The sequence below is a fragment of the Amyelois transitella genome, chromosome 10 (genome assembly GCF_032362555.1).
Source record: "Amyelois transitella isolate CPQ chromosome 10, ilAmyTran1.1, whole genome shotgun sequence".
NCBI classification, from domain to species: Eukaryota; Metazoa; Arthropoda; class Insecta; order Lepidoptera; family Pyralidae; genus Amyelois; species Amyelois transitella.
This window is the reverse complement of record NC_083513.1, coordinates 271,996-297,410: the sequence shown is the minus strand read 5'-3', so window position 1 is coordinate 297,410 and position 25,415 is coordinate 271,996. Positions and strand designations below refer to the sequence as shown.

At 36.5% G+C, this 25,415-nt stretch overlaps 1 protein-coding gene across 1 annotated transcript in view; it reads right to left on the bottom strand.

The window, feature by feature from the left end:
• Positions 1–21,693, bottom strand: part of LOC106134789 (choline O-acetyltransferase) — a 76,569-nt gene extending 54,876 nt beyond the window's left edge. Inside the window, exons 1-2 of the mRNA XM_013334925.2 lie at positions 21,663–21,693; positions 19,919–20,083 (exon numbers count right to left, since the gene is read on the bottom strand). Coding sequence (XP_013190379.2) covers positions 19,919–20,083; positions 21,663–21,693 — 196 coding nt within the window. The remainder of the gene's footprint in view (positions 1–19,918; positions 20,084–21,662) is intronic.
• Positions 21,694–25,415: the final 3,722 nt, after the last annotated feature.

Below are 25,415 nucleotides of genomic sequence, written 5' to 3'. Positions count from 1 at the left end.
TGCTGAACGTGGTTTTTCAGTCTTATCAAGATCGTTGGCTCTGTCTACCTCGCAAGGGATATAGACGTAATTATATGTATGTATATTTTACCACAGAGGCTGGAAACATTATTTTTTTTAACTATGTTCCTACTTGTATTTCATTTCTATGCTGAAAAAGGGATTGTGACATTACGACTCCATCCCACTATAGCCTTTAAAAATCTTACCTCCGCTAGCATATCGTAATTTTTTTCTTAGAAATTTATGCATGTTATGTTGTAATCAAAATATCAATGACGTTGAATTTAAATGAGCGGTCGAAAACGTCGCATTATTTTCATATTAGTGATTGATTACCATAATTTCAATCATCTGTTAACTATATTAATGTCCACTTGTGAAGAAATATATATCCATTTCTTTGATTTTCTTTTTCGAAAAAACAGAGAGTTAAACTATAAATAATGTTAATTATATCAAAAAAACATATAATATACATACAGTAAAATATATATCATGTTACGACTATAATACAACACAACAATTCCTAAGTCAACACCACAAAAAACCTAAAAATCCTCACACTGAACAGTTAACATCAAATAGACCCGAAATACGCAAAACGTAATCTAATTTCCTATATTTGCACACGGGACGCCAATTTGTCGTGTCGGTGTACGGCGGCGTCTTCAAAGGACAGGTGTGAGGGGCTAGTTAATTTCACGAGGGTGTGTCCCCCCCCCCTCCCCCGGCCCCCTACCCCCTCCCTCGCCCTCCCCAGGGACAGGGGCGAGTGACCTGTGCAGTGGAATACTCGTATATCTTATTACCTAGCACACAAGACCCAAAATTGCCGGTAATAACAGCTTCAGGAATGTAGACTTTGAGCTTATAAGATAGGGAATAAATTGCCTTGACAAATGGGAGGAAAGTGAGCCATGAATTTTTTATAACGTTTTCGGACTTGTGTTTTGTCTGCGTCGGTTAAATTCAGTGAGTCACCGGGCATTTTGCGAGAAATTGAAGCTTTTAGAGAAGGATTACATTTAAAGTAAGTTGGCTACGTCATCTGACTTTGTACTAGCGAAATAAAAAACCTTAGTGAGAAACAGCCTAAGACGGCTGTTGCTCTGAATACACTTTTTTTTAAAATGAATCAATAACGACCACTTAAGGCGATACCCAACTAGGAATTTCCAAATTTTTACTGCTTTTGAACGTCAATTGTGAACGACAGGTTAATAATACTACGCAGAAAAAATATATCTTAAAAGAGAAAATGTTTAACTTGAATTATATAACCGAATCAAATTTCAATTAATTAATAATTCCATTAAATAATTAAACGTTTTCAAAGAGATGCATGATAAATTCAGATTTCTATGGACATTCAAACCACACCAATTTTGACGAGAACCATGGCAAAATGAGTTGTTAATTTTTGTTTTTTGAATTTAAAACAAGACGGGGTAATATGTATATATTACCACGTCTAAATCCCTTACGGGGTAGACAGAGCAGAACAGTTTTAAAGAACCGAAAGGCCACGTTTAGCTGTATGGCTTTATAATATAATTGATTTCCAAATAGTGACATGTTGCTAGCTAATTGCCTACAAGAAGAATCCTCAGTTAGTTTATTAGACTTTACCTTCTCGACCAAATTATAAAATTTCAAACACACATTTTTTGAACCAATAAAAAGAAAACGGGTAAATTATGAATTTGTCTTAAAGAATAAAATAGCATAGAATAGATTTATTTTCAAAATTGGATACAAAGTATAACTTATTGACGTCACATCACTTGAATTTAATTATAACTACCACCCTTCCAAAGCGCGTGTGTAGAAGAAGCAGCGGAACAAATTACAATGCAACACTTTTATCAGACGTCAATTCACAAATACCTACCGATCTCTTAAATCTAAATCGTGGACGAATGCACATTGTCTACATTAAAAAACATGAATGTATGTAGAACTAATTAAATTAAAATAAACGATTTATACGCGCGCGAAGCATCTGACAGAAGCTTGTATTCACAAATAAAATCGATTTACCTTTTTCTTTCAAAGTTTATTCTAAAAAGGGTACATCACAGAGTTAATTAAAATTGAAAGTAATAAGACTTGGTGCCCTGCTGGGAATCGAACCGGCGCCCCGAGGTAATCCCGGGCTTACGACGCGGTTTGCGCTACTAGGGCGCAAGGGTGAGGGAGTGATGACGTCACGGGCTTGCTCGGTTATGTAGGGCAGGTGTGATAGCAACTAACAAGGGTTATATTCATTCAATCATACATAATATCACGTCTATATCCCTTGCGGTGTAAACAGAACCAGCAGTCTTGAAAGACTGAAAGGCCATGTTCAGCTGATAAGCCTAATCATAGAACTGTATATATAATAGTATGAATCTCAATTCCGTCACTAAACCAAACAGCTAAACTTGGTATTTCAGTCTTTCCATGCCTGTTGGCTCTGTCTACCCCGTAAGGGAAATATACTAAATTACATACATACATACATATAATCACGTCTTTATATATCCCTTGCAGGGTAGACAGAGTCAGCAGTCTTGAAAAGACCTATAGGCCACATTCAGCTGGGAGGTTCAATGATAGAATTGTTGATATACGAGATTATATTTAGCTATGTTGGTAATGCTAAAAAAAATGCCTAATTACACTTATAACACTATGCAAAATCCATCCCAAACGAGTTAAAAAAAATTAAAAATAAATAAAATCCTCTCGCATAAGGAATTTTTCGATTTCTCTTTTGCCAACCCTACCCTATCAATTGACTCGTCCACTCGACCCGCCGTGGAACAAAACAAGCGGAACAAAAGCTCGCAGCTTACAAAGCTCCACTTCACAACGGATACAGTTGCCAGAACAATTCGTGTTGTGTTCATTTACAGGGCTGTTTGTTATTATAAAACGATTTTCATTGGGAAATTAATCAATTTTTAATTTTTTTTATTCTTTTCAGAATGATAAAAATTTTTTGACAATAAGTCTTGTTGAGCTAATCTCAGAAAAAGTTCGAGACTCGTGTCCCAGAGGAATCCCAAGTACCTATATCAGCCAATCTCTTAGTCGCCTTTTACGACATCCATGGAGGTCCTATTCTCTTTTGTATTGGTGCCGGGAACCACACGTTCCACAGATTCAGTATCACAATATTTATGTTCGAATTTATTCTGATCCTAACAAATCCTGTTTATGTCTAACATTTGGTTATCTTAGTTACATAAATATATCAGCGAGAACCGCATAAGTTATTCACGGATCGAGCTCTAAATCCCACAAGGCTTAAGACGGATATACAAGGGATGTTGCTTCCCGACCTTATAACAACTTATTCTAGTTTTTATACTTGACCTAAAAGCTAAAAAAAGTACATATGTATTTATATGATTTGAAATCATTTGGAAATTACTAACATTAGAAAGAAGAGTAAGATATTAAATCTTTTCACTTGCCACGATGCCTGTATACTTGACAGGCCACGCTCAGCTGTTTGGCTTAGTGATAGAATTGTGATTCAAATAGTGACAGGTTGCTAGCCCATCGCCTAAAAGAGGAATCCCAAGTTTATAAGCCTATCCCTTAGTCGCCTTTTACGACATCCGTGGGATAGAGATGGAGTGGTCCAATTCTTTTTTGTAATGGTGCCGGGAACCACACGGCACCGTTACAAAAAGTAATGTAAGCTTAAAAGAAAGGTTTAAATTGTCATTTGTCATTGTTAACCAGGTTTTTATTTGTCTCTTGCAGGTGAAGCAGTTTCCAACAGTCACGGTCCCAAACAAGATTACATTTGACTTACACAAACTTTCTCCGCCGTACCCTATTCCCGGAATCCCTGAGGATCCCACATAATCCCGTTTCCGACGTCCTCCCTTTGAAATTAAAAAGAAAAAAAACATAATGTATGATTTTCAGCTCTAACGCTGTTGAAATAAAGCTGAATTTTTCAATAAAACGCTTTATATTTAAAAGAGTGTTCTTTGATTTTTTTCCATTTCAAAATGAGCATTAAGAAATTATTTTTGTTTGTTGTTAGAAATGCAATGTAAATTACATTAGGAAAAGACGAGCTTCAATCTCAACGTTGGAATTAAGTTAGTCTACCGGCCGTTCCTCTGTGGCACAGAGCACTGTTGCACAGAGCATTGAAGTCCGCTTGCTCAATGGTCCCTTTGAGTCAGAGGATTTCAATGCTCTGTATTGTGGACTCCTATGTCATTAAATTCACGTCTTTAGAATTAAATGTGTTTTTTTTTCAAGAGGATGCATTTTAAAATCAACACAGACCAACATAACAGTTGCTATTGAAGTAGTGGTTAATAATGAACTGGTACATGTAATTAATAGAGAAAAATGAAAACTGGTACTTGTGACGAAGAAAAAAACTGTATTAATGCACTGATTTTCAATGGTTACGACAAAATGAACTACGATTGTTTAAAAATTATTAAAGATATGCACTAATTGTTCTGTTTCGTGACGAATCGAATTTTTTCATTAATTTTCCATCAAATAAAAAATAAAATATCGTTTTTACAACTGGCCAGCACTTGGTTAGCCAGTCACTTGGAAACCTGCACATTCATTTAACTGGATGTGTAACCATAACAGATCCAATCCAGGTAAGGTTCCCCTGCAAAGGTTGGAGAGGTCAGATGGTAGTCGCTTCGTGTAAAAACCTGACTCACCCAATCCAGGATTATAGGCATACCCCGGGCTCCTCTCCAAAGTGGTGGGGATGCAGCCGGGACTAAAGCCAGGAGGAACAACAAGGTAAAAGGTAAAATTTTGATCAACAATGTACGCTAGGCTTATAAACTTGGGATTCTTCTTTTAGGCGACGGGCTAGCAACCAGTCACTATATATGAATCCGTGCCGTGTGTCCCGGCACCAATAGAAAAACGAATAGAACCACTACATCTCTTTACCATGGATGTCGTAAAAGGCGACTCAGGGATAGACTTATACCTACTTGGGATTCCTCTTTTAAGCGACGGGCTAGCAACCAGTCACTATATATGAATCCCAATTCTATCAGTAATTAGCTGAACGTGGCCTTTCAGTCTTTCAAAACTGCTGACTCCATCTACCCCGCAAGGGATATAGACGTGACTACATGTATGTATGTATTGTACGCTAGGGTAACATCCCTAGGCAGTACATTCAAGTGTGTCAAGCGCTTAGTATAGAAAAGAGTGCGTTGGGGAGAGGGATTGAGAGTGGGTACTGGGTAGCGGAGAACGACGTCACTATAGAGTAACGGCCTGTAGAGACTAAGCTAGCAAATTCTTAAGTGAAAAATGTTCTAAAGTGAACAAACAAATCAAAAGCTACATTTTTATAACGCATTCTGCTAATATTGGCATTCAATATTAATTATTTGTATAAAAATACAATAAAATTATTTGAAAATTCATATGTTCGGTTTTCTCTTCAGGTTATTTTTGTACCCCATATTTTGCGCACACACACACACATGAATAGACTGACTACGAAAGGCCACTTATATAATGAAACATGCTTTAGTCTTGTATTACAAACATACTTAATGTATGTTTGTAATACAAGACTAAAGCATGTAAGTTAAATATATAAAACCCAGGCAACTCAGATAAAGGTTTTCTGAAAGTCAGACCTGTGGTTCAGAAGTTAAAACACAACCACAGAGCCAAACAGCCCGACAAATTTACGACCCTAGTCTCTGTGGTCAGCTACTCTGTAACGCGGCCGGCAGCGATACGGCACGAAACACTAAGGGCTCTCCACTCGACCTTTGTTTGAACGGGAATCGAACCGGTTGACTCGGACATGTGAAGTGGTGTCAAGGGCCCTCGTTTGCTTATTGCTGGATCCGTTATTTTAATTAATCAATCCCATTTCATTGGAGTTGGGAACGCCTTTGGAAAATACATGGGAATCTTTTTATTAAGTAAAGTTGATCCTTAAGATATATCTTTCTAGATTCAATTACAGGCATATTGGTGATGGTGATGAAACAAAGTTTGATCAGGATTTTCATTTGATGTAGGCGAAGCCGAACTTGTTTGTTTGTAAATTCTTCATTGCAAATAAAAAAGGAAATATACTAACAAATTACAAAACAGTCATTGGACTATGAAAAATATGTACAATGGCGGACTTATCCCAATTGAGATTTCTTCCAATCTACCCAAATATATTGGAAGATACATAATAGAACATTTATCGAGGAAGGCTTCAGGCCATATAACATCACGCTGCAACTATTAGGAGCGAAAAAATGATGGAAAATGAAGAAAAAACGGGGCAAATTAATCATCCTTGAGGGCTTTAATGGTGCCCAAAATAACTATTCCAGGCGGACGAAGTCGCGGGCACAGCTAGTATTATATAAGGTTACTTATAGTTTCAATTGTTCTGCTAAAATTAGAGTCTTAAATTACTACCTGTAAGTGGAAGCAATTCCAAGTACCCTATTTCCTCGGGTTCAGTACAAAGGGCTCGTGCCCCGACAGCCCAGCGTGAAGCCACCCTTTGTGCATCAAACGTAGGCCCTCCGAGAGCCCTGGGGTCAGTATTCGTTTGAAATAATAAGAAATGATAACTATGGACATCATCAGGTACTCGTATATACATTTGAGCCTATTGGAAGAAATTTCTATTGAATGTCGTAAAGGGCGAATAAGGGAATAGGTTAATAACTTGAGATTCTTATTTTAGATGGGCTAGCATCGTGTCGCGTCACCTGATCAACATCATCAGGTGATGATAATGTGAGATGCTAGCCCATCTAATGAATAGATGGTAGCATCTAATGAAATTGAGATTTGAATAGTGATAGGTATCACTATACAAATCTCAATTTCAATATTAAGCCATACAGCTAAACGTGGGCTTCTAATCGTTTCAAGACTATTGGCTCTGTCTACCCTGTAAGGGGTAAAAACGTGATCATATGTATATGTGTATGTTTTTTTTTGCAACAGGCATATAAATACTCGAAGATACAAAGATATAACACCGCCCTTTATTTTTGGTCGCAATAGCAGCTATGAAAAATCTAACGCATTTACTACGCTACGCATTTCTCGTAGCAAATGTGTAGACAGTCTACGAATTGCCGCTACGAATAAAGCTACGAGCACGCTTTAGTAGCCTGCGTCATAAGCTGCTTAATACTTTCAAAACATTTTACTATAAAAGTGGAAAAAAGTTTATTTGTTTGTAACATCTTCACGGGTTATGTACTCTTATGTTTCTTTTTTTCCTAAAGAAATGAAGACGTTATTGTATAATAAGGATTTTCAGGCATTAAGACATAAGCTAAAAATAAAATTGATATTGCCGGTGCCGTGTGGTTCCCGGCACCAATACAAAAAAGAATGGGACCACTCCATCTCTCTCCTATGGATGTCGTAAAAGGCGACTAAGGGATAGGCTTACATACTTGAGATTCTTTTTTAGGCGATGGGCTAACAACCTGTCACTATTTGAATCTCAATTCTATCTTAAAGCCAAATAGCTGAACGTGGCCTATCAGTCTTTACAAGACTGTTCGCTCTATCTAACTCGCAAGGGATATAGACGTGATTATATGTATGTATGTATGTAAAATTGATATTATTCAATTTATAAAGAAAATTTAATTAACATAATAATTTCACAAATATTTAACAATCCGAGATTCGAGTGGCTATGAATACTCCAAATTCTGCTTCGAAAATAACCTGAACGGAACGCGGGTCATTAAATTCTCCCGGGCCAGAGAACAAGGCACTACAGTAATTGCTAACACCGATGCGCCAGGGGAGAGCAAATGAAGCCATTTCTCTTCCAGGGGAACGACAAAGCGTCGCATTTAGTTTGTTCATAGAGCGCGCAATTTGAAATCGCGTGTGATAGAGCTAGGGAAATTAATTAAAGTGTAAGAAAATTGGTTAGTTAAGTTTTGTTTTTATTATTGTTTGTTCTCAGGTGCCGTGTGTTTTCCGGCACCAATAGAAATAAGGAATAGGACCACTCCATCTGTTTCCCATGGATATCGTAAAATGCGACTAAGGGATAGACTTACATACTTGGGATTCCTCTTTTAGGCGATGGTCTATCAACCTTGCCACTATTTGTATTTCAATTCTGTCATAAAGTTCTGTCTACCCCGCAAGGGATGTAGACGTGATTTTATGTTATGTTTATGTTATTGATTTGGCATATACCTACCATATCGATTCGTTTACATAAAAAAAATCCTAGATAGGTAGTAGGTTTGCTACTAGTCATAGATTTGCTACTATAAAATTATATTAAACAAATTATGAATTTTATCAACAGTATTTTCAATTTTACTAAGGAGCATTTGCCACAAGAACTTCTCTTAACTTTTTTAAAGTGACAAAATTATCTGAAATAGTCGCCAAGTTATAAAACTACATCATAACGCCCTCACCTGCGCCCTGTAAATATTATTACTCTAACACGAGACAGCGAAATGTAAGTCGCGTGCCAGGGGAATTCAAACTTTAATGGCATGAAATACGCACGTAATATAGTGCAGTTTAATGTTGCATGCCGTAATGGGAAGTTAGAACATCGGTGTGGAGTTACCACGTGTAGTTTGGCGTAAATAATGATTATTCTGGAAACAGGATATTGTGGAGTTTTTCCGCAGTACCCTGAAATGTGTGTATTACGATACATTGTTGTGGCGTGGAAATGTGGTAAATTATAATTGGTCTGGAAAATTGTTGGAAAAATTGGTCACAATCGACTCGAATCGTAAATCGAATACAAGTTTGTGCCGTGCGTCTGAAGGTAGATAGAAAAACAGTACAGTCTCATACATTGCTCATAATAGTGCCGTGTGGTTCCCGGCATTGAAAATAGGACATTACCTGTCTTTCCCATGGATTTTGGCGGATTAAAGGCTAATAAACTTTGGATTCTTCATTTAGGCGATAGGCTAGCATTTCACTATTTCAATCTTAATTCTATCATTGTATGGCTTATACAGCTGAACGTGGCTTTTCAGTCTTAATAAGACTGTTGGGTCTGTCTACCCTGACGGAGACATAGACGTAATTATGTGTATGTTTGTAAAATATTCCTTATCTCTGAAATTAATGACATTTAGACAAGGTAGGCAACTTTACACTTTACATACCTATGACTGGCTTGTTATCAATATAGTATATAGTAAATAATAGTATGGTAATATTATGTTTATACTATATAGTAAACTACTTGCGACTAGCGACAAGCGACCCGCCCCGGCTTCTCACGGGTGCAAAATTATAAATGTTATTATACATAAAACAGTCCTCTTGAATCACTCTACCTGTTACAAAAAACCGCCTCAAAATCCGTTGCGTAATTTTAAAGATTTAAGCATACAGACAAACAGACTAAAATAGCGACTTTGTTTTATACTATGTAGTGATAATAGTATGTTTACTAAAATTATAAACAGTTGATAAGCCTTTCCTCTAAGTGACTTTAAGTATTTTGAAGGATATAACATGTTAATGCCTACTCTAACACTACAAACAAAGTGTGTACGTTTTTTATGTAGCTACATCAAATTAACTTCGTACTCAATTCAAGGCGTCCCTTCAGCTTTCTTTTTGTCAGCGTAATGCGTTTTCGCTCGTAATGCGGTCACGTTCGTCCTTTTCTATGTTAACAAGTTTCGGACAAAAAGTGTTGTAACTGTGTAGTGTTCTTCACGTGGGGATGAGGATAGCTATTTCGGTCAGCAATAAGTTAAACTAGCCCGGGTACCGCTTGAGAGGGAATGTCGGGACGAAGGGAACACTGAGACGTGTTTTTTCTGAACTTCTAAATAATTAGATAACCAGGATTGATTAGGTCGCGGGCAGAAAAACCGGATTTATTTATTTATTTAAACTTCATTGCCGTGTGCTTCCCGGCACCAATACAAAAAAGAATAGGACCTCTCCATCATTTTCCCATGGATGTCGTAAAAGGCGACTAAGCGATAGGCTTACAAACTCGGGATTCTTTTTTAGGTGATGGGCTAGCAACCTGTCACTATTTGAATTTCAATTCTATCATTAAGCCAAATAGCTGAACGTGGCCATTCAGACTTTTCAAGACTGTTGGCATTCATTTTCATTTCATTCATTCATTTATTCCTTCGTACCCACGAATATCAAAATAAACTATTTCCTTAAAATAAACATTAATTAAGTACACAAATCTCGCGAGATCCATTCATCTCAATGTAATTATTGGAAAACCGTTGTGAAACAATCTTATCTATTATCAGCGCACCCCGAGAGCGACGAATTATGAATACTGAGACTAATTTTCCTCCCGAGCTGTCGCGCGCGTGCGGTCGGCCTTATCGCACGATCGTGCAAATCATCGGCGTCTGCGCATTACTTATGTCTAATTAAACTCGGTTATTTAGGGGAGAAAGAAACTGTCTTATAGTTTAATTTAGCAATTTATATAAATCATAATGGTTGTTTTGTTAAAAATCGATTTGTGGATAAAAATAAGGTAGGGATCGGCTTGGGATGATTAGTTACTAATAATTATCAGTAATTATTCGGTATTGGTTGGAGTAAAGTTAAAAGCATAATTATAGCGATTGCGATATATGAATTTAATTAACAAATACAAAATAAACGGTACTAAAACAAAAATGTAATTTTTCAGATCTAAGAAGTAAAGTTAAGGAAACTTTATTTCCTTCATTATCCTACGAAAACTGCCACCATTCAAAAATATGATTACAAAATAATTTATTTTAAAAATACATTTATACACCGAATCTAATCGCCCGATCACTAAATTGCAAGTGTCCTAATCCCGCGCATTTTATAGCGGGCCCCTTACAGACATTGTATTGTAATACCACATTGTATTGTATTGTACCACGCCGTCTCCGGCCGTTTAGTTTATCGTTCACGCGTCATTTGCTCCCGAGTGTTATGACATATTGATAGTGTGAACCCGCCTTTAGGGTTTGAGGTACTGCACTCATATTTGGTTTTGTTGATAAATATGTTTTGATATGGATTAAAGTTTAGCATTTGGTTTGAAAAAGTATTATATAAAAAAAATCTTATTTTTTTTTAAAGAATTTTCAGAACATGGTCAGACTGTCGGGTAATAGTTATTAGAAACTGTGATGCTATGGTATGCAGTATCGGAAGCTCAAACAACAATATGATGGAAAGAATTCGAATCTTAATTTTATCGTCTTTTGTTGCCGAAGACGTGATTATTATATACATAATACAAGGAATTTATTTTTTAATCTGTCATCAATTGATGGACTCTCTTTTTTAAATTATATATATAAATTATTAAACAAAACGCATCACCCGAAAAGATTTTATTCACCTCATCTTCCGGCAAACAAAACACAGATATATGCTTAAGTTGTATTAAGCCGATCAATTAAAATACCCTATCACAATTTTAAACCCTAGAAACAGTGTCAACAAACAATTAACATTCACCGACCACCAGCAAACGTTCCAATCTCGCCCCCAGTTTAGCCCACTCCTAATGAACTCGTCCCCCATCTTACGATTATTGCCGCTGTATTGTACGTCCACAATTACCACCGGTACAGTGGGGGGGAGGGGGTAGGTAGCAGGGTCACAATAGTTGCATGGTTCGTTTGCGCAACGAGCGTTGTAAATCGTAATTGTGATTAATTGTTTTTTTTTTTTAATATTATTTTTCGGATGAATGAATATTCATAAATAGTATAGACTTTTGCAAAAAAGAAATTGGAATTAACTTCTTTTTGAGGAGATCGATGTGAGCCCGTGGCGAGGCCAAAATATAAAGGCATCTAAATAAACGTTTAAGACGATGTAAATATGTTGCTGAGAACTAATTACGCCATCTAATTCAAAATTTTTACTCATTATCATGGGAGATTTCAACATCTCTTAATAATTGCCATATCTTTTGGTTTCACAACATGGTTGACGTGAAATAAATTACTTAAAACTCAGTTTACGGCCGCTTCCAAAGCGTCAGTGCAGAAGAAGCGGTAACAAACTACACCATAACATTTCCTTCAAAAACATCAACTTCACAACTGTCCAAACTTAGAACAGAAATGTGGACGAGAGTTAACGTTGTTATGATTAACTGATTTTATCGAAATTTAAGGCCATCAATCAAAAAGAATCAAAAAAAAATCTATCGATCTATATAAAGTTTTATACAACTTTCACATAACCTAAAAAAAATATTAATACTACTTTTTCTAATAATCCCAATTTTTTGTTCCCATCTTTTTCACTTCAGAACCAAAAACATTATTCTCTCATTTTATTTCCAAATCGCGACCTTTGTAAATTCCATTCTGACCATAAAATATTCAGCGCTAGGGTGAGGGGAGACCAGGGTGAATCGCGCCGGAAAAGGTTAGTTACGGCGAGATGTGCCGCCGCGGGGCAGAGGGCGCCACTAGAGCGTTCTGTGATCCGAATACTGATTGAAGTTTTCCTAACAATGTCTAGCCTTTTTTTCTCTTAATTGACGATCAGACTAGTTGAGTGTAGGTAGGTATTTTTTGGAACAATCATTTCTTTGTGATTCTTAAAAATTCAACCCGACTGCCTTTTTTATTATAGGTAACAGTAGTAAAAATTTTTGGTAGCAAACTAAATATAACATTTCGCCCCCTTTATCACAATGTTTACTGTATGAAATCCTTCAAATTATTCAAAAAGTTACAACGATATAAATTTTAATTTCCCAGCAAAACCACAAGGCGTTGCTATCTTTATTTTCCCTAATAAAAGGCAAACAACATTGGGCAAAAAAGTACCCTCTCTTAGCACCCCAATTATGACGCCTCGGGATTACAACCCCGCTATCGCAGCCATTTGTCTCGCCGTGTCACAGCGTCCTGGAGGGTGACCGGTATTGATAAGAACATGATAATATTTGGTGTAGTGACACGTGTTTGTGGGAATATTTTTATGTATATTTGTAAATATTGGCAGATGTTAAGGTCATGCAGCTGATCATGGTATTTTTGAGACGGTTAGCTCTGTCTACCGTGTATAGGATAAAGACATATGTATAGGTGTGTATATTTAAGAATCAGTATGGTCGAATTCTTGAGTGAATATTATTTTAAAGGAAACAGCGTGACCATCGAGTTTTGAGACTCTTGAGTCTGTCTACTCCGTAAGGTATAAAAAGTATCTTAACTCTAATAAATTTGAATTTAAGTAAACTATAACTCCCAAAAATGTACATCTTGCAATTGAAATGCAATTTCCAATTTTCCATTTGGAAAATCCACAAAACATAATTTCTCGCTGCAATGCGGATTTCCATCCAAAAATAAACCCCTCATGGAGAGATCGATACTTTCCATCACCGTCGCCTGCAGCGGCGTTATCCAATTTGCAAAGCCAAAATAATGAACACCGTTTCACCATTCTACTTTATTTTCAATACTTTGTTTTGGAGATTATGGGCGTGAGTCCCATTAACATTTACATTCATATCAAAAGTTACATATCTATATCCCATACATGGTAGACAGAACAAACAGTTTCGAAAAGACCCTGTTCAGCTAAATGGCTTTTCAGAGAATGCCTAAAATTTTTCCTCTTTATTTGTGCTATAATGAAAAGCAAATAAATGAACTAATTTCAATTCTGGAATTGCAGCTCGCGTCATTTCAATTAAAATTCTTTATTCCATTTCATATCAAGCCTTAATACATCTTAAAACTAAAGACGCTGCAAAGCGGACTAACTACATATATATGTAGATATAACTAGATAGAGAAATGTTGGAACGCTGAGCCCATGAGTCTGAACAAAATGGCGGAGAGGGCAACTACAAATATACAAAATTAAGAGAGATATATCATAATCAGTAAAAAAACACAGCTGCCAATAAAACAGAAATTAATTCATTTATTTATATTTTTATATGCATAATATGAGAACAACAAGGTCTTTATAAGGGTCTTACATAACTTAACTATCGAAATTCTAAGCCTGAATCAGAAACATCATTTACTCTAATTGAGTTTAATTTTCTTAGACAGAGGACTTAAACTTCAGGAGTAACATAGACTTTATTAAAAAAAGAATCTCTCGAGAGCCTTTCTATTATTACAGAAGTGTACCTCTAAAGTGAAACAGACGCCTTTTGGCACATTCTGACATCAGTATAATAAGATCGAGTTCTGTCACTCGCAATATTTGCATGACGGTAACAGGCATCAAATATTCATGCGCTGGGACCACTCTTCCCCAGCCTCCCCTCGTCTACCTGAGGCTATCCATAGACATACAAAGAGTTAGATACTGTATTTGCATTGTTTATTAAGGACTGCATTGTTATTGTATAGGGTATTAAAGCCATATGGATGAATATGATAGATTATGTTCAATAAGATTGAAATTTGGTAGGTTTTCGATCCGCAAAAATAAGGCAGTATCATTTGGAAAAATTTATATACTAAATAATTAATTATGCCGTGTGGTTCCCGGCACCAATAAAAAAAAGAATACGACCACTCCATCTCGTTCCCATGGATGTCGTAAAAGGCGACTAAGGGAAAGGCTTATAAACTTGGGATTCTTCTTTTAGGTCAACTGAGGGATGAAAACTTTTTTTGAAGTTCAAAGTCACGCGGGCTCTCGTGGTATATTTTTTTGTCAATCATATGGAGGCTGCGAAAACAGTTTCTTAGGTTTGCCTTTATTTTGTAAAATATACTGCAGTGTAGTTTGTTCCGCCGCTTCTTTTACACATGCGCTTTGGAAGCGGTAGCAGTTATAATTAGATTTAAGTGATGTGACGTCAATAAGTGATACCTTGTATCCAATTTTGAAAATAAATCTATTCTATTATATACACTATTAATATATAAAAAAGTCTTATGTTTCCTCTTCTCTTACAAACTATGCTATGAAAATTTGTGAAAAGAAAAATTTTAAGCGGTTGGGCGAAAACCTTTTTATTATTTCGTCTTTAAGTTTACAAGCGTGAATTTCCCTCACCTAAATAGGAGGCTCAAACAAAGATATCCGTGAAGTAAAGCTATAAATTCTAATCCAAACATTCAAGTTCCCCATTCCCGAAGGACGCCGCAGTAAAAGCCATTAGGATGGGATTGAACCGGCGTCGCCGCGGGCCGTATGCCATACACGTAGCTATCTGTGCCATTGGGGTCTGATTTATGCTGCTATACATTTTTATCTATGGTTACTGGTGGAATAAAATGATACAACTTCAAGTTTTCACGAGGGTGTTGAGCCAAACTGGTTAGGATGTAATGTGCTGCAGTGTAGTTTGTTCCGCCGCTTCTTCTACACATGCGCTTTGGAAGCGGTAGTAGTTGTAATTACATTTAGTGATGTGAAGTCAATAAGTGATACCTTGTATCCAATTTTAAAAATAAATCTATTCTATTCTATTCTGTAACTTAATATTCTCATGGCGGCGTTAGTGGCATAGCGGTATGTTTCCTGCTTTAGAACCATGCTCCTGGTTCGATCATCAGTCAAGACGCAAAAATCTTATACATATTACAGTTATCTTACGATTGTGATGAAATGAGAAGACAATATATATGATCGAAATAATATTGAACTTTTTTATTCCAGTCATCTTCATCGTTAAAAGCCCTATTCTTCTAAGCAATCTTTTTCAATCTTTCCCTCTCACCCACACTCATTTTTTTTCTATCTCAGTACAGTATCATTCTTTTATAATAGTGTTAGTTATTCCTACATCCTTGAACCAATAATTGTGAAGAATTATTTAAAACTGTTGGAGGTGGAATAATGTAAACAACGCCCATGCCTGTAACAAAAGTCTATTTTATCTGTGGCACGGTTGTGGCGCCACCCGTCAACTTTCTTCTTTGCACTGCTTGCCGCCAATGTGCTTAAAACACTTTTCAATAAACTGTTTTAACTTTTGTTCAGTCTTTAATGGTATTATTTCTACAGAAACCTATTTTTCCTGGCAAAAAAGACATATTTTCTTTACTTTTTACATAAAACTTAATTTGATTAAGTACATACTTCACAAAAGGAACTTTATATAAATAACCTTGGTTTTCATTTCCTTACAAGCTCGGAAATTAACCACAATATTTAATGAGCAAACTTACCAAAATAGCCTCTAAACGTAGCCCAATTAGCAGTTTGACATTATCGGATTTCAAGAAAAATTACCGACATTGGCGGAACGCTAACGATCGAGCCGGGAGTCGAACCTGCGACTCGTAATTGATGCAATTAGGGGGAGAACAAGATTGTCGTTATGTGGCGTCGTTTCGAGGCAGGGTTGAGGAATAAAATTATCTTACTCATACACTAACTTCTATAAAATCCTGAAAGAGATTCTGTTCAAACTATTCATGACTGAAACTGGCCACTTTGAAAAAAAGAAAAACCAAAATAGAATGTTTTGTCAGATATTTAAAAAAAGCGTATTATTATGAAATATCAGTCCATTGTAGTTCATACCCTTACTTTATAACTTCCTTAATCAGTTATTGCAGTTCAATATAACACATATTTAAGCAAGTGCAGTTTTACTTTAACCATCATAAATTCCCACCGTCAATTTCAAAACAAGATCATATTTAACAGATTCGCAAAGTCCTTTCTAGATTTTCAAGGTACAGAGACCTGATTAGTCTCTCTTCAAACTTGTGTTTTGCTCAATTATCAAAGAATTCAAAACTTATTTAATTACCTATTGAAGTGTCAAATTGAAACAAGGTAATACGTACATAGGTACATTACGTCTTTTTCAATCTTTTTTCAAGATTTTATCAAGTTATATAATTTAAGTTATAAATCTCAAATTGTAGAGAACCTACAATTTTTTTTTTCACCGAATCTTTGATTCTATCAGTACGTTGATAGTCCCTGAAATAGCCCTCGGCAGGCCGTGATCGATGTTGGTAATCAAGAGTGACGGATCAATTTGCAGCTGTCTCATACATACATGAGTGAGATGAATGAGATAGCTTGCAACTATAATTCTATTATTACGAGTATCTTATATATTAAGTTTTCGAGTCACAATGTTCGTTCCCGTACTCCTCCGAAACGGCTTGACCGATGAAATTTTGTGAGCATATTGAGTAGGTCTGAGAATCGCTGGCAACCTGTCACTGTTTGAATTTCAATTCTATCATTAAGCCAAACAGCTGAACGTGGCCTATCAGTCTTTTTAAGACTATTGGCTCGGCCTACCCCGCAAGGGATAAAGACGTTGTTATATGTATGTATGTACGTACGTAACATCAAAAATAGTCATCGGTACATGCACCGAGGTGGAATTCTCAGCCGCGGGAGCAAGTATTCTGACAATATTATAGTTAGTTTAGTATGAATTTGATGACTGCAGAAACAAAGCCTGCGATGTCTCCCTACCCAGGGAGCGTTACCACCCCTATTTATATAATAACGCCATTGTTTCACAAATATTTGCCCATCGTTAGCAGCCAACCCTGAACAAACAAATTCTGTAGCCCTTATTCCATCAGTTACAAGATTCACTTTCCCTTTTCTCATAGCTTCGTTAGACAGGGTTGTACAATTCGTGTAAGTCGTCATTCAATGTTTTCATTTTTCGCTGCTTGTTTGTGATGTACTTTTATAGATTGGAAAGGTACAAGGCCCGAGGCTAGTGAGAAAGTTTCATTTTGGCCCTTCGTGATGGATAAACCCAACTAATTATTATAAAAAAGTAGTAGTAGTAGCGAAAGTAAGTTTGTTGTGCCGTGTGGTTCCCGGCACCAATAGAAAAAAGAATAGGACCACTCTATATGGAGGATACTCTATCCCTTTCCCGTGGATGTCGTATAAAGAGACTAAGGGATGGGCTTATTAACTTAGGCGTTTTCTCTTAGGCTTAGGAGAGAGTTTTAGACTAAATGTAAGAGTTAGTTTTTTGATAGTCTTGTACCTACAAACATACATATAATCACGTCTATATCTCATGAAAGAATTGAGACTCAAATAGTGACAGATTGCTAGCTTGAGAGAAAGAGATTGAGTGGTCCTATTCTCTTTTCTTTTGGTGCCGGGAACCACACGGCACGGCTTTTTAACTGGAAGTCTTGTTTGTTGTAAAGCGAATCATAGCAAAAAAAACTACTTTGTCTTGGGAACAAGGCTATTGAAGACGAATTAAGTCAGTTTTGAACACTGTATTCGTTCGTTCCGAAAAATTTAGCTTTTAAAGAATTAATGTTCGAGACATAGCCGAATCTTGAGTTAGAGTCTTAGGCATTGTAAAGGCGATACAGTCAAGGGCATATCAAGCTATCTAAATTCACTGAAAATCGCTTTTATATCCCGCCATAAAGTCTCGTGCAGGATAACTTGACATGCAGTTGACTGTACAAGTAATTACAGAAATTTTTTTTTTCAAAGTTAAATAAAAATTTTTTTATTGCTATGCAGCCAGCCTTCTTGGTACACCCCCTACGCTGGTTGATACTAATTTAAATATATTTTTTATTGCGTAAAGTGTTTACATGGTTTTTAAGCTATTTTATACTTATATTTATTATCACACATAACAGAATACAACGTAGTACATATAAAAAGAAAAATTGGAATCACATCTGTGTCGTATTCAAAATTCAAAATTCAAAATTTTTTATTCATTTTTATAGGATATTATTATATCGCTTAATAATTGTCGTATGGTTTAACAACTTGGTTGACGTCAAATAAATTACTTAAAAACTAAGTTTACTGCCGCTTCCAAGGCGTCAGTGCAGAAGAAGCGGTAACAAACTGCACTGCAGCATTTTCTTCAGCAACGTCAACTTCACAATATTAAATTATACTTAGAATAGAATATGGACGGGAGAATACATTGCTCACGGGAGATTTATATATTTATGAGATTTAATATTGAAAAAAGAAAAATATATATATATATATATATATATTTTATGGATTGCCAATTTTAAAAAGATTTATGTACATCCCACACGACGTGTTTTATTATTAGAATTATATATCTATACTAATCATAAAGCTGAAGAGTTTGTTTGTTTGTTTGAACGCGCTTATCTCATGAACTACTTACTGGTTCTATTTGAAAAATTATTTTTTCGTTGAATAGACCATTTATCGAGGTAGGCTTTAGGCTATATAACATCACGCTGCAACTATAAGGAGCAAAATAATGGAAAATGTGAAAGAAATCGGGAAAAATTATTCATCCTTGATGCCCAAAACAACTATTCCACGCGGACAAAGTCGCGGGCACAGCTAGTTTATCAATAAAACAAATTTAAAGTTAATTTAAGCTCACTCAATTTGGTAAAGGGTCAGGTCAAAAGTACCCGAAACCGCCGAGCTTGCTTAAAGAGAGTTATGAATGTGGATGAAGCGAAGGAAGTGTAGCGGGAGCGATGATTCGGCTCGACCGCCACCAAAGGGAAGATCTTCCGCCAGGCTAGGTGTTATGCCTGGGGAACCGCGGCTCCGACGATGTTATGTCGGAGGTTGTATATATAGCTCCAATCCATGAAATCTCTGAAATCGCGATTTGGGTTCTTCGCTGCTATTGGCTGAGCGCGTCGATTTCTTCGGGATGATTGACAGTTGTTGTGTGATTTGATGTTGTGACGAGTGGCGTAGAGATGTCGCCACAGAAGTATGCAGAGATCGTGGAAAGTGGAAAGAGGTCGTCTCTGCCTACCCCTCCGGGAAAGAGGCGTGATTTTATGTATGTATGTATAAACAGCTTTGAGGTCAAACCCATCGCTTGGTTGTGGTGCTATCAGTTTAATTAATAAGTGCTTGATTTATCACATTTTTATAACAGACACAATACTTCTCCGTGTGGTTCCCAATTGCACCAATACAAAACAGAATTTTATGTATGAATGTATGTATGTATGTATGTATTTAAGCTCACCTGAGTCTCGTAGCTGCAGAGATCCGACTTTATTAGTCAGATATCCCTTGATGGAACTGGCCACGCGCGATGGCGAGGCGGCGGAGGCGCGCCCTCTCAGCGCGCCCTGAAGCCGCCCTAACAGGGCTCCGGTTTCCTCCTCCACGTCGACTAGGGCCCGGGGCCCTATACGCGATAACGACTAGCGATTACCCCGACAGGGTTCGATTGAGTTCTCTTAACGTTTAACACGTAATCGTAACGTTTAACACGTAATCGTAATGTTTTTTAATGGTAATCAGTGCATTGTTTGATATGTATGGTTGGGGCTCAGTGTGTCACCATGGTGCGCCCGTTTGGTTTTCTGGAACAAGATAACGTAAAATTATTTATTTATTCATATATATATACAATTACAAATACTTTATTTGCTATAAATGCGGTACAATTACAGTTATTACAAAGCATACATATTTCGCGCATTCAACCAGTCATGGCATGCAAAAATACAGAAAATTTAAATAAATTAATATAATCTCGTCTATATCCATTGCGGGGAGGTAGAGCCAGCGGTCTTGAAAGACTGACATGCCACGTTCAGCTGTTAGGCTTAATGATAGAATTGTGATTCAAATAGTGACAGGTTGCTAGCACATCGCCTAAAAGAAGAATTCCAAGTTTATAAGCCTATCTCTTAATCCCCTTTTACGACATCCATGGGAAAGTGGTTGAATAGTCCTATTCTTTTCTTATAATATATATGTAATATAAAATAAATGATATAGCGTAAAAACACGCTAATGACAAACATAAAAACCCAAGAACATGCATAGTGCATACAATATAAATATTCAGTGAACAAAACAACAGTCGAAGTTACATTTTCCAAAAAGAAACGGAAGTCGTAAACCGGAGTACTTCCGGACCAAGATGGCCGCCGGAAGTGACGGAGTGGAGGCTGCGCGAATATACATCCTGTGGCGGCGAGACGGTAAATTGAGCTTTTGAGAGCTTTTCAGATGAGAATTCTACACATGTTATATTTTACAAAAAGCTTTGAGATAGGGATGCTATACGTATAGTCAAAAACATAATAAGAGTATGCAAGGTTACGGCGTTTAAAATATTTTTTTCTCCACACCAAAGTAATATTCACATATAAAACTATTCTTAAAATATAAACCTTCTCCTAAGTTTAACAAACACTATCCTGAAAACCGCATCAAAATCGGTTTAGCGAAACGCCTGATAATCGCGGATAAACATACATACATGTCAAATAGCGAATTATCTTTTTTTTAGCGGTTTATAAATGAGATCAGTAGACAGGAACAGGTGTATATGTTTAAATCCTATATTCTGTATAAAAGAACGAACCTCTGGCTGATATAAAAATCTTGAATAGGCTCCGAATCGAAATCGGTCCAAAAAACCATCACATTCACATCATTATCTGGAAAATGCCACATAACAATGGCCACTTTATTTCGAAAATTGTCTGCCAGACATACAAACCAGATGGAAATTATCACTTTAGATCTGAATATGTCAAAAATACATATTTATGACTGAAACTGGCCACTAAGAAAAAAAAGAATAACCAAAAATAGATTTTTAAGTCAGATTTTGTTTAAAAAAAGTATTTGTTAAGAAATATTAGTTCAATGTAGTTTATACAGTTATTATAGTTCAGTGTTATATTCAAGCAAGTGCAGTTTTACTTTTAATATCATAAATTCCCACCGTCAACTTCTCGAAATCAAACCAATATCAGTTTCATAGAACTCCAGCTTCATGTTCAAGGATCAATTATGTATTTAACACCACACTATATTAATATATATTTAATGCCCTGCATATCTTGTGACCTGCACACTAAAGCCTTTATACATACAACAATTATAATTCAATGCCGTTTCGGTTCCGGCACCAATACAAAAAAGAATAGGACCACTCCATCTCTTTCCCATGGATATCGTAAAAGGCGAATAATACGGTAATGTCGCTCTGAAATTATAACATTAAAATTGCGGGTAGATGTTAATAGAGCAGGAGAATGTGAAAGTCTATCTGATTTGATCTCATTTCTCCGATCTCATTTTGATTATAATACATACATACATATGGTCACCTCTATATCCCTTGCAGGGTAGACAGAGCCAACAGTCTTGAAAATACTGAATTGCCACGTTCAGCTATTTGGCTTAATGATAGAATTGAGATTCAAATAGTAACAGGTTGCTAACCCTTCGCCTTCCAAAAGAATTCCAAGTTTGTAAGCCTATCCCTTAGTCGACTTTTACGACATCCATGGGAAAGAGATGGAATGTTCCTATTCTTTTTTGTATTGGTGACGGGAACCACACGCCACATAATATATACATTATATAGGATGTCAAATTCATATTTCAGAAAATATTTAGTTTCTTCATCTTCTTAAAAATTTACAATAAATATCCGTGTGACCCCAAACACGAAGCTAAGGCCTGTTCGTGGGTATTGTGACGGTAGTCGGCGTGGTAACAACTTGGCGGTAGAAGAACATTCTGCCTTCAGACGGAGCAGTAGCCGGCTGGTTCTCAGCCGCTCGGTGACTACGGATCATTGTCACATGATTCGAAACGTCCGTTATAAAAAAAAGGTGCGTTACGTGCGCGTTTAATGCCTGTATTATTTTTAGATGGTATATAGAAATCGTGTGAATATTATTTACTTTACCGTTATCACTACATAGTATAAAACAAAGTCGCTATTTTAGTCTGTTTGTCTGTATGCTTAAATCTTTAAAATTACGCAACGGATTTTGATGCGGTTTTTTGTAACAGGTAGAGTGATTCAAGAGGAAGGTTTTTATGTATATTTTTTTCCGAATTTTGCACCCGTGCGAAGCCGGGGCGGGTCGCTAGTTAAAAATAAGCACTATCAGAAGAATAATTTACAACAAAAATAATAATGTAACTATTCTACTGAATCTGTTATCAAATACTATCATTTTTTTTATATAAAAATATACTTTACTGGTATTAAATGTTGTACGTACCTACTTTATCGCACAGAATATTTTTATTACCGAATAACATGTGGAAAATTAGAAATCTTAAATTGCTTTTTATTCTCGTTTTATCTTTTTACGGTCACTATAGTACAGTGGTTACGATATTCCCATAATGATCCGAGGGCTTAGGATTCAAATCCTATGGGGATTAAAGATTCAAAATTTTGTATCGTTCTTCCTGTTTGGGATGGTTCATTTAAAATTTGAATTTACTGATGATATAATACTAGCGCGCGACCGCGGCTTCGTCCGCGTGAAACTAAAAAACCGCTAAAAAGTTTTGTTCCTGCAGGAATTTTTGGAAATTCTCTCTTAGTGCACACCTTGGCCGTGTAAGGAACCAGCCTTTAGAGCCGTTGACATCTCAGTCAATCAGTCAGTCAGCGTCCTCTTAAATTCAATCAATATACATACATACAGCACCGCATTTAATTTTTATTTTTTGTTTTTCATATTTTTTTCTAGAATATTCAACACATTTTTAATTACTAGTGAAACACTAGTAATATTTAATCGACCTTCACAAAATCACTACGTAACCCCGCCCCGCGCCCGCTGCCACCCCGCACCACTCCGCAACCATTGCAGACCTTACGTAACCATTACGTAACCAAAACTACAACACTTATCAACACTACAAAACACAGTGCTAAGACTACAAAATTAAAAAAAAAACACACTATTCAAAAGCACTAATGAGAAAAAAAACGTTCGAAATTCAAATAATAAAAATGGCGGATATCTAGATATTGACCTTTGATTCGGATACCGCGGGCTTGGCACACCTGGGATCACCTCGCCCAGACTGGCTACCCTTGCCAAAGAGCCTTCGGAAGCTTTGTAAGCATGCGCAGAACCTCCATCTCTGATTGGAGGGTAGAGCATTGTGACGTCACTGCGGGGTAACCAATAGCGTGCGCCTGAAATTTCATGTAGGTATGGCTAAAAATAGGCCCTATAGGGCTATAAAGGGGAGGGCTGGTCGATATTCCCTTATCGGCCCATCAGACATTCATCTGATTTGGGCCACTTCCTAGCTAGAAACCGCTGAATTTTCGGATTTAGGTTATAAAACGGTTTATTGGACATGAAATGGATTATTAAATTAACTAGGCTTACAATACTTTATTAAGGTACCCGGCACCAATAGAAAATGTGACTTCAATAAGTGTATTACTTGTTGTATCCAATTTTGTAAATAAATAAATTCTATTCTATTTTTAAAAAGAATAGGACCACTCCATCTCTTTTCCATGGATGTCGTAAAAGGCGACTAAGGGATAGGCTTATAAACTTGGTATTCTTATTTTAGGCGACAGGTTTAGTTTGTTCCTTGGAAGAATTGAAATTGAAGAATGATATTGATAGAAATAATAATTACCAAGACGTTAGACGCGCCAGTGAGAAAGGCTTATTCATTGGAATTTATATGGATACAAACATACATACATTTTTCACATTTTTATCCCTTGCTGGGTTGACAGAGACAAATCTCAAAGATACCTAAACGTCATGTTCAGCGGCTAGATGATGGATTTGATATTCAGATAGAGATAGGTTGCTAGCCCATCTTTTGAGATTAGAATCCCAAATTAAAAAACTATTCTCTTGACCTCACATTATACTGGGGTAAAAATCAACGGACATACTCGATATCTATGCCTTTTCTTTATTACCAGACCAGAAAAAAGCTGAATTAGATTGAAACTTTAAAGACATCTTATACCCATTATCTTTTCTATGATGCAGTATAAAACTTCAAACTAGACGATTAGCATGCAAGACAAGGGCTGTATAAAAACAACGAGGGTACAGATATCGACCAACTTAAATCTTCTGCTAGTGGCACAAGGGAAGATGTAGGAGGAGGACCCGATATGAGTTTATGACCATTCCCCTAGAATGGAAACACCACCCTTTTACCCTTAAACGATTTGTTCTAATTTTTCTTATCTGAACTTTTCCATATTTGTAGAATCCCATATCTTCTTCCTCCTGGCTTTAGTCCCGGTTGCATCCTCACCACTCTAAGTGGAACCCAGAGTATGCCTTTGATCATGAATCCTAGATTGAATGAGTCAGGTTTCAGGCAATCTCTGCCGAGGAATCTAACTTGTATTGAATCTATCATGGGTACACATTTAGTTGCCTCATGTTTACATGTTTTCTCACGATGATTTGCATCACCATAAGAGCATCCCATCTGTACTTCAATTACTTTGCATTGAATTGTGTCCAAGAATAAAGTTTCCATTTAGGTCAACGAGATACAGTTTGTGTCTTAGCAATCGCGTGAGTAGGCGACCTAAATCACTTCATACCTACCTTTGACGTCATATTCGATGCACTCTTGGCCGTTGCTTGAAAAGTTTATAATGTAACTCATAATTATTATTCGTTGGTTGAGTAATAAAGTGGTAGTATAACTAGTAAGTAAGTTAACAATAGTGTAAATAAAAGGCC